General features: G+C 44.0%; 1 protein-coding gene across 4 annotated transcripts in view; it reads right to left on the reverse strand.

Moving 5' to 3' along the window:
• PKNOX1 (PBX/knotted 1 homeobox 1) overlaps positions 1-14,878 on the reverse strand; it is a 42,853-nt gene that overhangs the window by 13,950 nt on the left and 14,025 nt on the right. The window contains exons 3-8 of one of the 4 annotated variants that reach the window (XM_060234206.1): positions 7,119-7,246; positions 5,956-6,127; positions 4,470-4,640; positions 4,103-4,180; positions 2,242-2,341; positions 1,443-1,540 (exon numbers count right to left, since the gene is read on the reverse strand). In XM_060234206.1, coding sequence (XP_060090189.1) covers positions 1,443-1,540; positions 2,242-2,341; positions 4,103-4,180; positions 4,470-4,640; positions 5,956-6,127; positions 7,119-7,246 — 747 coding nt within the window. Of the gene's footprint in view, positions 1-1,442; positions 1,541-2,241; positions 2,342-4,102; positions 4,181-4,469; positions 4,641-5,955; positions 6,128-7,118; positions 7,250-14,878 lie in introns of all 4 variants that reach the window. The other 3 variants (XM_060234205.1, XM_060234208.1, XM_060234207.1) reach the window with 3 other exon arrangements.

A 14,878-nucleotide genomic window follows, 5' to 3' on the forward strand; every position in this document is an offset into this window, starting at 1 on the left:
CAAAACCATTAAACACAGTGTTATGCAACTGTAGGGTTTTAAGTTTCACAAAAAAATGTTATAGAAAAATCTACACAGTTGCAAAAGTAAGCACAAGTTTAGAAACAGAAATGCTATTAAGAGGAGAAGAAATTAAATAGCTGGTTTAAACATACAGATAATCACATGGCATAGAATTCCTAGGGTTGCACAATCTTAGATTGGTGATGGGGAACTGTATATTTAAACATTTGCCCAAGTCAAACATTTCTGTCCATGGAAAACTAGCGTGACTTCTATCTTTGCTTCTTCCTAGTATGCCAGTTTTTATATGCAGGAGTATTTTTTATAGGAAAGCATCCACAAACTTCCAATCCCACAGAACATGTGGCATCTAAATATTAACAGAGAATGTTGCTCCTTCCATAACACTGCAGTGGCCTGTTAGTGAAGTATCAGAATTGAGGGATTTTTTTGCCGTTCTTCTCCCCCCCGCCCCCACCTCGCAACATTGCTCAAACATGGAGTTCCCCCCCATAAGAATGGCTGGTAGTCCTTCACCTATGTGCAAGAAAGCATGCAGGCATTCAGGGACACTACTTGTATTCAGGCAAAGCTTGCTTCTACATTTTATGGTTCAAGAGTCTGTTATGAGAAGCAGATTCTGACCTTTCTCATCTGAGACCCAGATTTCAGCTCATTTATTTTGATCCACAAAACTCAGAGGAAACCAACTAGTCCATTCACCTAGACTTGCTTTGGGTTTTGTTTCTTGGGCACATTAGCATGACAGGATGCTGAGGAAAATCATAGGCACAACTAAAATGGCCAACATTATAATGAGACAGGTGGTGTATAGAGTAGGGTTGCCAATCCCCAGGTGGGGGCAGGGGATCCCCCGGTTTGGAGGCCCTCCCCCTGCTTCAGGGTCATCAGGAAGCGGGGGGAGGGGAGGGAAATGTCTGCTGGAAACTCTTATTATTCCCTATGGAGATTTATTCCCATAGAAAATCATGGAGAATTGATCCGCGAGTATCTGGGGCTCTGGGGGGGGGCTGTTTTTTGGGGTAGATGCACCAAATTTTCCTTATAGCATCTAGTGCCTCTCCCCAAATTATACCCCACAAGTTTCAAAAGAATTGGACCAGGGGGTCCAATTCTATGAGCCCCAAATGAAGATGCCCCTATCCTTCATGATTTCCTAAGGAAGGAAGGAATTGAAAAGGTGTGCCGTCCCTTTAAATGTGATGGCCAGAACTCCCTTTGGAGTTCAATTATGCTTGTCACAGCCTTGATCTTGGCTCCACCCCTAATGTCTCCTGGCTCCACTCCCAAAGTCTCCTGGCTCCACCCCCAAAGTCCCCAGATATTTCTTGAATTGGACTTGGCAACCCTAGTATAGAGGCAGTGGTGTGGTACCCAAAGGGCGTGGAACACTGCTGTGCACTCTGTATAGAACAGACCTGTGAATTCTGGATCCTGATTGTTCCAGGTGACAAGGCTTGTGTCACTACTTGACCTTGAGGTGTGACCACAGTCACAGGCTGATATACTGTACCACCTTAAAAACATATTAAAGCAATTATGCTGTTGAACAGTAACCAAACAAGCATTTGATAACAAGCATTTTTATGCATTAAACAGACAAGATGGTGATAAGATAATTAACTTTTTGAGCCAAACTTGCTGAAACAATGCAAAGTGGCAAAAGCATTCTGAACAAACTTCCAATGTCACTAGGATATCTTTTATCAAAAAGGGAAATCTGGCCAAGAATATGATTCCCTTTTACATCAAAGTGGTTAATGTATAGCCTCATTAATATTTCTTAGAACTTGCCTTCATTTTATTTATAACACCTACATCAAACTACATGATATAAAAAAGGCTCTGAAGGGCAGTATTACTTTAAGAAGATGGCTACCTTTGCTTTAAAAAAAATCAAATGGCAATTGTCCCATAAACTGTAAATGCAAACAGGTTTCCACTAGTGACTCTTCCCATCTGCCAGTATTCCAACTCTATGGATCAGAGCCAGTATATTTAGCTTTCAGCAAGAGAAGGAATATTTTATTTTTCCAGAATAATACTAAACACTCAGCATCAACTGACATGTATAGAAATTATCCTAAACATTTGATTGCACAGCATTAGGAATCTAAAAGCATAAACAGAATTCCAATTTTTGGTCATTTCATAACAGACCTGAAAACCATCTGTGATGAAATTCAACGTCTGAGGTTTTTGTTTAGTGCATCCTACCTGCAACAGTTGCCATAGTTACATTTCCCTGCTGCAATGCTGATGCAGGCACCATAATTCCTTGGGGACTGAGTGTACCTGTGATGGCACTTTGAATTGGCTAGAAACAACAACAAAAATTATATAGTCTTAAAGAATAAGTCCTGTCATGGTAGTTGTAACAATTTCAAACAAGAAACATGAAAGAAAGTAAGCCCCATGACAAAGATGATAATGTTTAAAAACGGATGTGATTGAATAGAGTTGTGAAACTCACATAAGAAGGAAAATCAATGAAAGGACTATTTTACTGAAAATATATTTCTAGCATACTTTACTAGAAATATGCTCTCTCTCTCTCTCTCTCTCTGTATATATAATAATTACTTCAATGACAGCTTTCTTCCCCAAACTGAATCATTCTATAGCAGCGTAGAACAGACATGTGAATTTTGGTTGATAACTATTAAAAGCAACAGAACTTGTGCCACTTAATACTAGCCTCATCCCATCTTGTTATAATCAACTGGCTTGTATTTGCAGATTGAGTAATTTGAGTCAACAGGGTAACAGAATTAGATACTGTTATTCTACATTAAATTATTTGTACTTTCAGTGTTATTCTACATTAAATTATTTGTACCGTCAGACTTTAAAAACCCCAGAATACAAGGAAACCACAAACATCATCAGAAAATCCATAAAACTGTATTATTCTGAGTTAACCCCTAACTTTTCTGTTAGCAGAACAGTGAATTCAGTGACACCCCTAATTTTATTTTGTTGGTCTTAAAGGTGCCACTGGACTCAAATTTTGTTCTGCTGCTTCAGACCAACATGGCTACTCATCTGAATCTTTCTAAAGTTAATCAGTAAATCTTCATGACTTTAAACATGGTTAAAGAATTTATCCTTTTAAACTGAAAGGCATCATTTCAAGCAATTAATATATTTCACCTTTTGAAAATGTTGTATTTAAAATACTTATGTTTATTACTGTTTCTCCACAATCAAATCTCTAGGTGACAGGACTGCAGTTTTGGTTTTGTATAACTGACAAGGGGATGACATTACAACAGGAACTTGGAAGAAATAATTTTAAAAATACACCAGTATTTTAGGAATCTTCATGGTAATCTTAATCTCCACTACTGAATTAATGAACATAAATTGCCTCACTTGCTCATAAGGGTCACAAGCAGAAGGAATTATACAAATATAACTATATTTTAAAGAGCAACACTAATAGCATCCAATGAGAAAATCAAATCGTTTAAAATGTATGACTCATGCATTCAGTCAAATAACCCTTTTTCCTACTTATTACAGTCATTTGACATTCATACATTTTACATTCCACTTCCAGAGTATTAAATGAAAAGAGAATGCCAGTAAGGATTATAAATGGAGACATCACCCATTTAAGGATTCCATACAGCAGGGCCTGAGATCTTGAGCTATTCCAAATTGGAACAGACAACACTGGAATAATTGGCCCAGTGGTCTAATACAGTACAAAGCAGCTTATATGTATTATAACTTATATCTATGTTCATATGTTTCCTTTCCCCAACAAGGAGGCCAGGACAAGAGAACTGAATCCTGAAGGGCATGGTTTACAGAAATCCTTGCAGCTTTTTAAACAGGGGCACCTTTTTACAGGTAATCTAGACTAGTGAATGTGTGGAATTTTATTTATAGAATCTTTTTGTGCACGTGGCATAGGGCAATCACAGAATACTTTTTCTTTATACAGATCACCCTAACTTAGATGGGGCCATTATCTACAATGAAATGAACAAAGCCAACCCCCAAATTAGGCTAAGGATATACTGCCAAAGAAGTGTAATGATAATTGTGTCAATTTTGCTCTACTGCTCACATTTTCTGGTGGCTCTTTCCATGAAGACAGCTGCTCCAGCAAATCCAAGCTATCTTTATCATGTTTAAAGTTGCTGGACTGCAGACAAAGAGTTGACAGATTATAGTCATTCTTTCAGTATTACATTTCCATGTACTTGCCTATGAAGAAACCACACAAGGGAAACCCAGCAGTCTTAATAAAACCTTAACATCTTCTGCCAGATTGCCAGTCACAAAAAATCTACTTGTAATTGTACTGCTCAAGCAAATTTAACTGAATAATTAATACAGCACTATATTTGGTTTATTATTTTAAAATCTGTTACCCATTTTTTGAAATGGGGCAAGTTAGAAAGAAAATATACTTCAGTTAGCTTGAAAGGTACCTGGGGCTGTACAGGTGAATAAGGGCTCCCAGATTCTCCACTTAGAAGAGTCTCACTGTTCATTTTAGTTTTCAAACAGGCAATGTAGCGACTACAGAAATCCTTACAGAGCTCATTAACCTTTTCTAGCTCAAGCAGATGAATTCGGAGAACCTGAATTGCCTTTACCATCTAGAAAAGTGAAAAGCAGAAAGAACTTTAAAGCAAGGAAGACAAACGTATACATATGGCATTTATAACAGTGCAATTACAAGTAGATATTATAATAAAAAGTAAAGCTATTATTTTCAACGATGCATATACACATTTTTATTCCCCACAGATGCCCTTTTAATTCAGAAAAGTGGGTATAATGGGTGCATCAATGTGTGATGAATGAAGTTGTTCATTTCATCTACAAAATTTGGGAAGCTGGAAGTAGCAGCGGCTTCCCCTTCCCCAGCAGCTTTCCAGGAGTCCCAGGAAACCACTCTGAGAGGCCAGTAGATCCTTGTAAACAAAATGCATGACAGTATTGGGGATTGTAGTAAGGAGGGAGAATTGAGTGATGCTGAGGGTTGGAGAGCAGGGGTGGGGGGGATTTTGATAGATTTTCCACTGGATCTTAAATATAGGGTGTTTTTCAATGAGCAGATAATACATTTGGTGAAAGAATTTGAAACAGCATTTCGCACTAGACCTTTAATCCTGGTTTAGCCCTGTCTCCAAGCTGACATTCTACACTAAATTCATAGAATCATAGAGTCGTTTTCTCTGATTCTACTGTAGAATATCAGTTAGAGGGCAGGGCTAAACCAGGATTAAAGGTCTAGTGCGAAATTGGTTAAGATTCTGTTAAAAGAAATCAGTTGAGCTTAAAAGCTATTATGGTATGGAGTAGTTTTTTTCAATACCAAAGTATCGGCAATTGATACAGATGGCTATAACTGATGTTTCCCAGAATTTTGTTTGCAGTGCTGCCACTAAGGAAAATAATCAGTCTTTCTCATTCATTTTAAAGAGGTCTGAACAGATTCTGCCTTAAGCCTCAATGAAAGGAAAGACAACTGCACTAGAGAATTATGCCAAAAGCACATGCAATGTCCTGTTCACTCTTAGAAACCTACAAGAACTTCTTGGACATTTTAAAATAAAAACCTGCCTGTATATTGAGTAGTGCACCTAGGAATGAAAATATTTTCTTTTCTTTTAATTAGACAACCCTACCTGAAAGAACATTCCTATTTCAAGCCTAAATCACCCCAACACTCACTGGAACTAACATAATTTGCAACAGGGTTAATACAAGCTACTAGAAAATAAGTTGAAATTTAAATTTCAATAACTCTTTTTTAGTTGAAATTTCACAACTGACTTTACTGAGTTTTTCAGTTTCAACTGTACATTTTTCCCAAGCAGAAAAACAAAAATATTTATGAAAGAACAAACTTGAAAACAAGCAGGAAGATTTGCATCACTTGCTTCTCTAAAACATTTTTTTACTTACTAAATTATCTGTTTCTGGGTCTTCACAAAAAAAGGGTTTTCCTTCTTTCTCCTGCTTCCTGACAAAGTTTTCAATATCTACATCAAAACTGGCAGAGGTTGTGCCTTCTGATCCCTGTGTAGATTGTTCACATTTTTCAAATAATAGTGCTAATAAAGGAAAGAGTGGATGCCTGGGAAAAAGCAGAAAACATGAACAAACTGTAAGTCTGTGAAAACTTCTGCATGCAACTCAGGAAGCTGAAAAATACAGAGGATTTTAAAAATTGAAAAGATACACTGAATTACATTTGCAATGAATACACTAGGGTTTCAGACCAAATATACCATGTAATCTCTGATTTTTCCCTTAATGTGTGACAAATTCTACTAAAGCTAGAGCTATTTTTACAGGCTTAGTTTAGCAATACATATTATTTAATAGCTTGAAAGAAATTAGGTTGCTTGTACTATAGGACCCTTAAGACTTTGTTCAATGACCAAAATAATTTCAATCTATAACCTAACAGAATAGTATAAATCAAACCTATACAAGAACTTTTTAAAAACAATCTTTAATATTAAAAATATATCAGATCAATCTTTAATAACAAACAGTAACATATAAGTATATTAGTAATTCAGTATATGAAGTATAAAAATTTAACCAGAGACATGTCTCAATCCAGAGCAATTAAATGTGCTCATGCACCATTGGGACTGGGGGACTAATTAGCATTAGAAATGGTCATCAAACAAAGCCTCTCTGACCATTCCTACAACCATGCCCTGGGAAACACCACCTGAAGAAAGTAGCAGCTCTTCTCAGATCAGGGCAATCTGACAAGTGTGCAGAAGGCAAGCAGTCAACTCCACAAATCCAATATGCATCTGTGGAGATCTACATTTTTGGTTGCTAACAGTGCAATCTTAAGAATGTTACCCTGGGAAAAAAACCCCACTGAATAGATCTGATCAAGATTCTGAGTAGACCTGCTTAGAATTGTTTCCTAAGGGAAGGGCAGTTTCCTATTTTCAAATCCTATCCTTCACTGGACCTGTGCATTTGGCTTCCTAATATTCTATAGTCATAATGCAGTCCAATTCACCGTTTGAGAACCATAGCATGCCTACTAAAGAGGAAGATTTCACTTTCTGAATGTCTAATCTTATCAACATTTCTACCTGTAAATGGCCTGTTTGTCTGCATCCATCGGTGTCTGGGACTCTACTGGAGAAGGACTCAGTCCCCCTGCATCTGGTTCCAGGCAGTTTGGATCCTGCTCAGTTTTTAACTCAGTTACTGCTTGCATCTGCTAGAAGAAGATACTTTATATTACCAGCTGCATAGAATCACCACTAAACTAGCTGTTTTCTAAGCACAAATAAATGCAAAAGTCCAGTGCCAAAAGGTTGGCATGACTTGGCAATTATTCAAAAAGAACAGCCAGTTAACAAAAAAACTCTTTTGATCCTTATAACGTAGGGGCGTAGTAAAAGTGGAAAGGTCACAATAAGTTTGCTTCCCATTCATAAGAATAATGTATTGTGAAATACAAAGCTAAAAATTTAATTACTAATAAAAGTCCTAGATCTTGAGATATGCTTTCAAAAAAATTATGATCAATTTGACAAATATTGATATGTATCTATATTTGTAGACATTTATAACATTCTCTGGATACAGATGTCTTCATATCTATGGCTGCAATCACTTTTGCAATAAACTGTGGTTTGTTTAAACTAGTTTATTGTACAAACCCTGGTTAAAATAACAGTCTTGTAGCAACGTAAAGACCATCAACTTTTTTGTGGCATAGTTTTTAAGAGCCGACTTGGTCAAAACCATGAATATTTACCTTCAGTTGGCAGACAGATTTATGACCAGAACTACAAACAGCTGGAGCACATTTGGCTGGCTGCTATGATCAGGTGGAGAATAGATCATGGAAGGCAAGCCAAGTCTGCTACCTCCAACTCTTGGCTAAAGAGCATCCCTCTCCTTTATAAATTCTGGAACTTTTAACTCTGAGCCAAAATAAATCTTTTTATAACCCCTTCACACAATTAGTACGGATAATCACCTGAAAAACACTAATTATACCTTTGCAACTGCTAAATTTGCCTAATATTGTATTGGTAATGGCATCCATTCACTGTTATTAATTTTATGAAACAATTGGTTGGATCAAGCACAGTGATTCCACAGGTACAAAACATTTTCCATTGGAACATGCTCCCCTCCCTGCAGTAGCTCCAAATGCTCCCCAAAATCTTGTTCCTCTCTCCTCCAGCTGCAGGATTGTAAGGGAGCCTATTGTGACTTTCTTCTTAATGTATATAATGCTGCCACCAGGAATTTAATTCCAAACACTTTATTTAATATTTCCAACTGAATTGTGTTGAAGCTCTAAGGTAGGGTGGCCATAATGTCTGAAGGCCAGCCAGGGACACCTTGGGGGGGGGGGGGGGAAGGTAGGGGTGTGCGCGCGCGAAGCGCGAGCGCCGCCGGAAACAGGAAGTGACGTCACTTCCGGTGATGTCATGCCACCGCCGGAAACAGGAAGTGACATCACTTCCTGTGACATCATTTCCCTCGCGCCACCTGCCGGAAACAGGAAGTGACATCACTTCCTGTGATATCATTTCCCCCGCGCCACCTGCCGGAAGCAGGAAGTGACATCACTTCCTGTGACATCATTTCCCCAAAATGACATCATTTCCCCCAAATGCCACTGCCGGAAACAGGAAGTGACTTCACAGCACTTCCTGTGATGTCCCCAAAAATCCCCCAAATATCACCGCCGGAAACACCAAGATTATTTATAGAGAGGGAAAGGGGGAAATAAAGTTAAATAAAACTCTTTTTTTACTTTTTTCAAAGTGAGAAGACTAGAGAGAACGGGTTCCACACTGAGAAGCCAGTCAGATTCCAGTGAGACTGTGCTGCATAATGCAGCCTATTTATTTTGTCCTTTTTGCTCTGTTGGCTCTATCTGCGCCACCTTCATCACTTTCGGGGGTGTGGATCCCCCAGTGGGGTGGTCTCCCGACTCCCTCCGCCGGCTGTTTCTGATAGCCCTGCGCCCCCTCTTTCATTTGATATGTGTCCCGTGCGGGTGCCACCCTCCCGCCGGGAGATGCCGCAAAATGAGCCCCCTTGAGGCTTATGGCGGCAGGGCTCGGGGGAAGTGAGCTAGACTGCTGTTCTTTTGAGGGGTTATAGAGTGTTTCGAGCCCGTCCCTGTGGCATCGGTCCCATCGTTGTGGGTCCCAGGGGGCCGGCGCAGCGGCACGCCGAAGCAGCCTGTCACTAATAACACAGGTCGAGATGCAGGACAGGAACCCGGAAGTGACCGACAGGCTGCTTCAGCGTGCCGCTGCGCCGGCCCCCTGGGCCCCACAACGATGGGACCGATGCCACAGGGACGGGCTCGAAACACTCTATAACCCCTCAAAAGAACAGCAGTCTAGCTCGCTTCCCCCGAGCCCTGCCGCCATAAGCCTCAAGGGGGCTCATTTTGCGGCATCTCCCGGCGGGAGGGTGGCACCCGCACGGGACACATATCAAATGAAAGAGGGGGCGCAGGGCTATCAGAAACAGCCAGCGGAGGGAGTCGGGAGACCACCCCACTGGGGGATCCACACCCTGAAAGTGATGAAGGTGGCGCAGATAGAGCCAACAGAGCAAACAGGACAAAATAAATAGGCTGCATTATGCAGCACAGTTGAGAAAGTGCCTTATCCCCATATACTGATGAAGTAAATACAGGATCTGAGAACAAAATTGCACCAGAAGACACAAACACAAAGCTCCCTTACACTGAATCAGTGCTTGGGTCCACGAAAGTCAGTATTGTCTAGTCCAGTCACAAACACAAAGCTCCCTTACACTGAATCAGTGCTTGGGTCCACCAAAATCAGCATTGTCTAGTCCAGTCACAAACACAAAGCTCCCTTACACTGAATCAGTGCTTGGGTCCACCAAAGTCAGTATTGTCTAGTCCAGTCACAAACACAAAGCTCCCTTACACTGAATCAGTGCTTGGGTCCACCAAAGTCAATTCTCTACTCCAGGCGTGGCCAGAGGGAGAGAGGGAAGGAAGGAAGGAAGGAGGGAGGGAGGGAAGGAAGGGAGGAGGGAGGGAGGGAAGGAGGGAAGGAAGGAAGGAAGAAAGGAAGGAGGGAAGGGAGGGAGGGAGGGAAGGAAAGAGGGAAGGAAGGAAGGAGGGAGGGAAGGGAGGGAAGGAGGGAAGGAAGGAAGGAGGGAAGGAAGGAAGGGAGGAGGGAGGGAGGGAAGGAAGGAAGAAAGGAAGGAGGGAAGGAGGGAGGGGAGGAGGGAAGGAGGGAAGGAAGGAAGGGAGGAGGGAGGGAGGGAAGGAGGGAAGGAAAGAAGGAAGGAAGGAGGGAGGGAGGAAGGAGGGAGGGAAGGAAGGAGGGAGGGAGGGAAGGAAGGAAGGAGGGAGGGAAGGGAGGGAGGGAAGGGAGGGAAGGAGGGAAGGAAGAAAGGAAGGAAGGGAGGAGGGAGGGAGGGAAGGAAGGAAGAAAGGAAGGAAGGAGGGAGGAAGGAGGGAGGGAAGGGAGGAGGGAAGGAAGGAAGGGAGGAGGGAGGGAGGGAAGGAAGGAAGGAAGAAAGGAGGGAGGGAGGAAGGAGGGAGGGAAGGGAGGAGGGAAGGAAGGAAGGGAGGAGGGAGGGAGGGAAGGAAGGAGGGAGGGAGGAGGGAGGGGAGGGAGGAGGGAGGGAAGGGAGGAGGGAGGGGAGGGAGGAGGGAGGGAAGGGAGGAGGGAGGGAGGGAAGGAGGGAAGGAAGGAGGGAGGGAGGGAAGGAAGGAGGGAAGGGAGGGAGGGAGGAAGGGAGGGAGGGAAGGAAGGGAGGAGGGAGGGAGGGAAGGGAGGAGGGAGGGAAGGAGGGAGGGAGGGAGGGAAGGAAGGAGGGAAGGGAGGGAGGAAGGGAGGGAGGGAAGGAGGGAAGGGAGGAGGGAGGGAAGGAAGGAAGGAGGGAAGGAAGGGAGGGAGGAGGGAGGGAGGGAAGGAAGGGTGGAGGGAGGGAGGGAAGGAGGGACGGAAGAAAGGAAGGAAGGGAGGGAGGGAAGGAGGGAGGGAGGAAGGAGGGAAGGAAGGAAGGCCGGCCGCCCCCTCCCGCCAGCCGCCCCCCCCGCTTACCTTGTTCCAGGGCAGGTGGCGGCCTCTCCTCCGGGCGGCTGGTGCTGCTGGCGGGGCTGGCGGCGGCTGCGGAGAGGCCGGTGCTGGTCTCTGGAGGGCCTCCAGGGACCAGCACCGGCCTCTCCGCGGGCCTCTGGAGGCCCTCCAGGGACCAGCAGCGGCCTCTCCGCGGCCTCTGGAGGACCTCCAGGGACCCGCGGCGGCCTCTGGAGGACCTCCAGGGACCCGCGGCGGCCTCTCCGCGGCCTCTGGAGGACCTCCAGGGACCCGCGGCGGCCTCTCCGCGGCCTCCCTGGCCTCCGCCGCCAGGCCCCGCGCGCGGGCGGGGAAGGCGGCGAGTGAGGGAGCCAGCGTCCCTGCGCGTGCGCACACCGCCGTGCGCACGCGCAGGGACGCTGGCTCCCTCACTCCCCGCCTTCCCCGCGCGCGCGGCCCGCCGGCTCCCCGCTGGCTATACCGGGACTTCTAATGGTCCCGGTATAGCCAGCCCGGGAGCCGGGAATTGGGGGCCAGTACCGGGAAAGTCCCGGGAGACCGGGACGGTCTGGCCACCCTACAAGGCATCTTCATTGGTTGATGTGGGCCCTGAGGATGAGACTCCTAACTGAACTTTCTGACAGCTGTTGTCTCTCACACTCCTGTAATACTCTGAAGATATTCAAATTTGGCTCTCTATCCAGTCCCTAGTATGTCCTCTAAAATATTCTATTTTTCTTTCCTAGAATCTTAATGCCTTTCACAGCACTAGTATGGGAGTCTGATCAGAAGACTGCTTCTCAGACTCTGTATGCTGACTGTAGACCACAACTGATTGTTAACTACTCTCACTTCTGCTGAGAGTTAACTGCTGACTTCTCTCTCTCACCACATTCTTCTTAGCTCTGCCCACATTCTCTCAGTCACCAACCAATCACCTCACTCATTCATTTCCCCTCTTTCACCCCACTTTCTCTACTGCAACACAATGTGCTCACAATGATTCCAGTACAGATTCCTTTAGCAAATTCAAAAAGTTCTTTTGTAGTATTGCAAGACAGGTGAACTGATGGTTTCACATATCAAAACAGTTGAATTTTAAAAGTGGGTAACACTCAAGCTTCTGACAGGAACGCACATGTGTTGCTGTTTCTGATTGTACCTTTATCGAAGAGGCATCTCCCACTTATCGCTTCACAACGGATCATTCACATAGCAGTAAGCACTCCACTGGAATCATTGTGAGCACTGGCACCTTTAAATTCATTCCGCAGGAGCGGGTGGATTGTACTTGAAGCTTCTAAAGTCGGAAATTGACATGCACACGTGAACCTTTGAATGGACAGTATATTTTGTATGGATGGTGTATTTTGATAAGATTTTGTATTTGAATTTGTTTGAATAAATTTGAATACATTTTTACAATTTATAACTGTAATTTTGTGAAATATATAGAAATTTTGTTTATGAGTTTTTGTTTTATGGCTGTTTTGCTTTAAGAGAGTGAATGATACTGAATGGTTACTTTTCTTTTTTCTAGTATTATTTCATTAATATTCCACAGTTTTTTGTAGGTTTTTTCCCGCCTGGAGTCTGTGCTGTATTTGTATCTGTGCTGTATTTGTGTTGGTAGCTGGGGAGTTCAATAGACTTACTCCTAACTTTGTGCCTAAAATGAATTATAGCCTAAAATGAAAACCAAAGAATACACAGAGTTCTTTAAACATATTGCAAATATTAAGCACTTTCCTATGTATAGCATATAATTTGATTTTAAAACTCTTAAATATAGCATCCACTTTAAGTAACTAATGGATTACACCAATACATTTAAATAAAAAGAATTCCAGAGTCACCTAAAAGTTTACTTATGGCTACTGCTGATATTATTTTCCCCAAAGGTCAAATAATATACTTAGCAAAGAGAAAACAGAAGAATATGCTCATCAAATTATTTTAGTGCTACAGCCAATCTACTAAGAAACTAGTTTGTGTGATACTTTAAGAAAAAGTTTCAGTTTGAATGAAGAGTACACAAGGGAGGAAAGAAATGCTGCCAATTATCATCAAGGTTTGTTTTTAAAACCACTATGAGAGACATGGAATTGGGATAATGAAAAACTAGGCAACCAATAGTGTTCCCAACAAGATTTTATAAATACATGGTCTATGGGTGAAACCAGGATACAGGGAAGCTCTGACAATCCAGGGAAGTATTGAGTTTTTGGCAAGCCACACAAAGTCAGCAACACTGGCAGTGAAACAGATAGGAAGGTTAGGGTTTTATAACAATGCTTAGGGAACAAAGTATCAAAATTATATTGGTGAAAGACAGGATACAACTGAACCACCAAACCTTATAAGCAATGTAAAGACCTGTGCATTATTTATAGCACAATATCCACCTGGTCACAGTGAACTATTTAGACTTACAGCAATAGAGAGCAGGGGCCTTCCCTTGTAAAAAAAAAAAAGATAAAGGCAGTCCCCTGTACAAGCACCAGTCATTTCCAACTCTGGGATGACATTGCTTTCACTGGGATGACATTGCTTTCACAATGTTTTCACGGTAGACTTTTTACGTGGTGGTTTGCCATTGACTTCCCCAGTTATCTGGCAAATTATCGACCGGTCTCGAACCTACCATTTTTAGGTAAGGTTATAGAGAGGGCAGTGGCGTTACAGTTGCAGAGTTTTTTGGATGACACATCCGCCTTAGACCCTCACCAGTCCGGCTTCCGTCCGGGCTATGGGACGGAGACAGTGCTGGTCGCCTTGGTGGATGACCTCCAGCGGCATCTGGATCGAGGCGGCATGGCGGTGCTGATATTGTTGGACCTGTCAGCCGCATTTGATACGGTCGATCATCAGCTACTGGCCTGCCGGCTCGCCGACGCGGGGATTGGGGGATTGGCCTTACAGTGGCTTTCCTCCTTCCTCGAAGGACGGGGACAAAGGGTGGCCATTGGGGGGGAGCGGACCCGGAGGCACCCACTAGTATGTGGGGTGCCACAAGGGGCAGTTCTCTCCCCGATGTTGTTTAACATCTATATGCGCCCCCTTGCCCAGATTGCCCGGAGGTTTGGGCTTGGGTGCCACCAATACGCTGATGACACCCAGCTCTATCTACTAATGGATGGCCGGCCTGGCTCCGTCCCAGAAAGCCTGGACTTAGCACTGCAAGCCGTGGCAGGTTGGCTCAGACTGAGCGGGCTGAAGTTAAATCCAACGAAGACAGAGGTCCTTTGCTTGGGTCGCGGTGCCCTGGGAAGGGAAATCCCTTTGCCGGTCCTTGACGGTGTGCAGCTTAAAGCGGCACATAAGGTCAAGAGCCTGGGGGTTCTTCTGGAGCCTTCATTATCAATGGAGGCACAGATAGCGGCCGCTGCCAAGTCCGCGTTTTTTCATCTTCGACGGGCAAAGCAGTTGGCCCCCTTCCTGGAGCGCCATGACCTAGCAATGGTGATCCATGCTACGGTCACCTCGAGACTGGACTACTGCAACGCCCTCTACATGGGGCTGCCCTTGTGTCGAACTCGGCGGCTGCAGCTGGTGCAGAACGCTGTGGCTAGGCTGTTGCTGGGGCTCCCAAGGTGGGAGCACATACAGCCGGGGCTGCGCGGGCTGCACTGGCTGCCAGTGGTATACCGAGTTCGCTACAAAGTGCTGGTTATCACCTTTAAAGCCCTATATGGCCGAGGACCTACCTACCTGAGGGACCATCTCTCCCCATATGAGCCCCAGAGGGCACTGAGGTCATCTGGGAAAAACCAGTTGAATATCCCTGGGCCAAGGGAGGCCAGACT

Source organism: Heteronotia binoei, chromosome 3, assembly GCF_032191835.1.
Source record: "Heteronotia binoei isolate CCM8104 ecotype False Entrance Well chromosome 3, APGP_CSIRO_Hbin_v1, whole genome shotgun sequence".
NCBI lineage: Eukaryota > Metazoa > Chordata > Lepidosauria > Squamata > Gekkonidae > Heteronotia > Heteronotia binoei.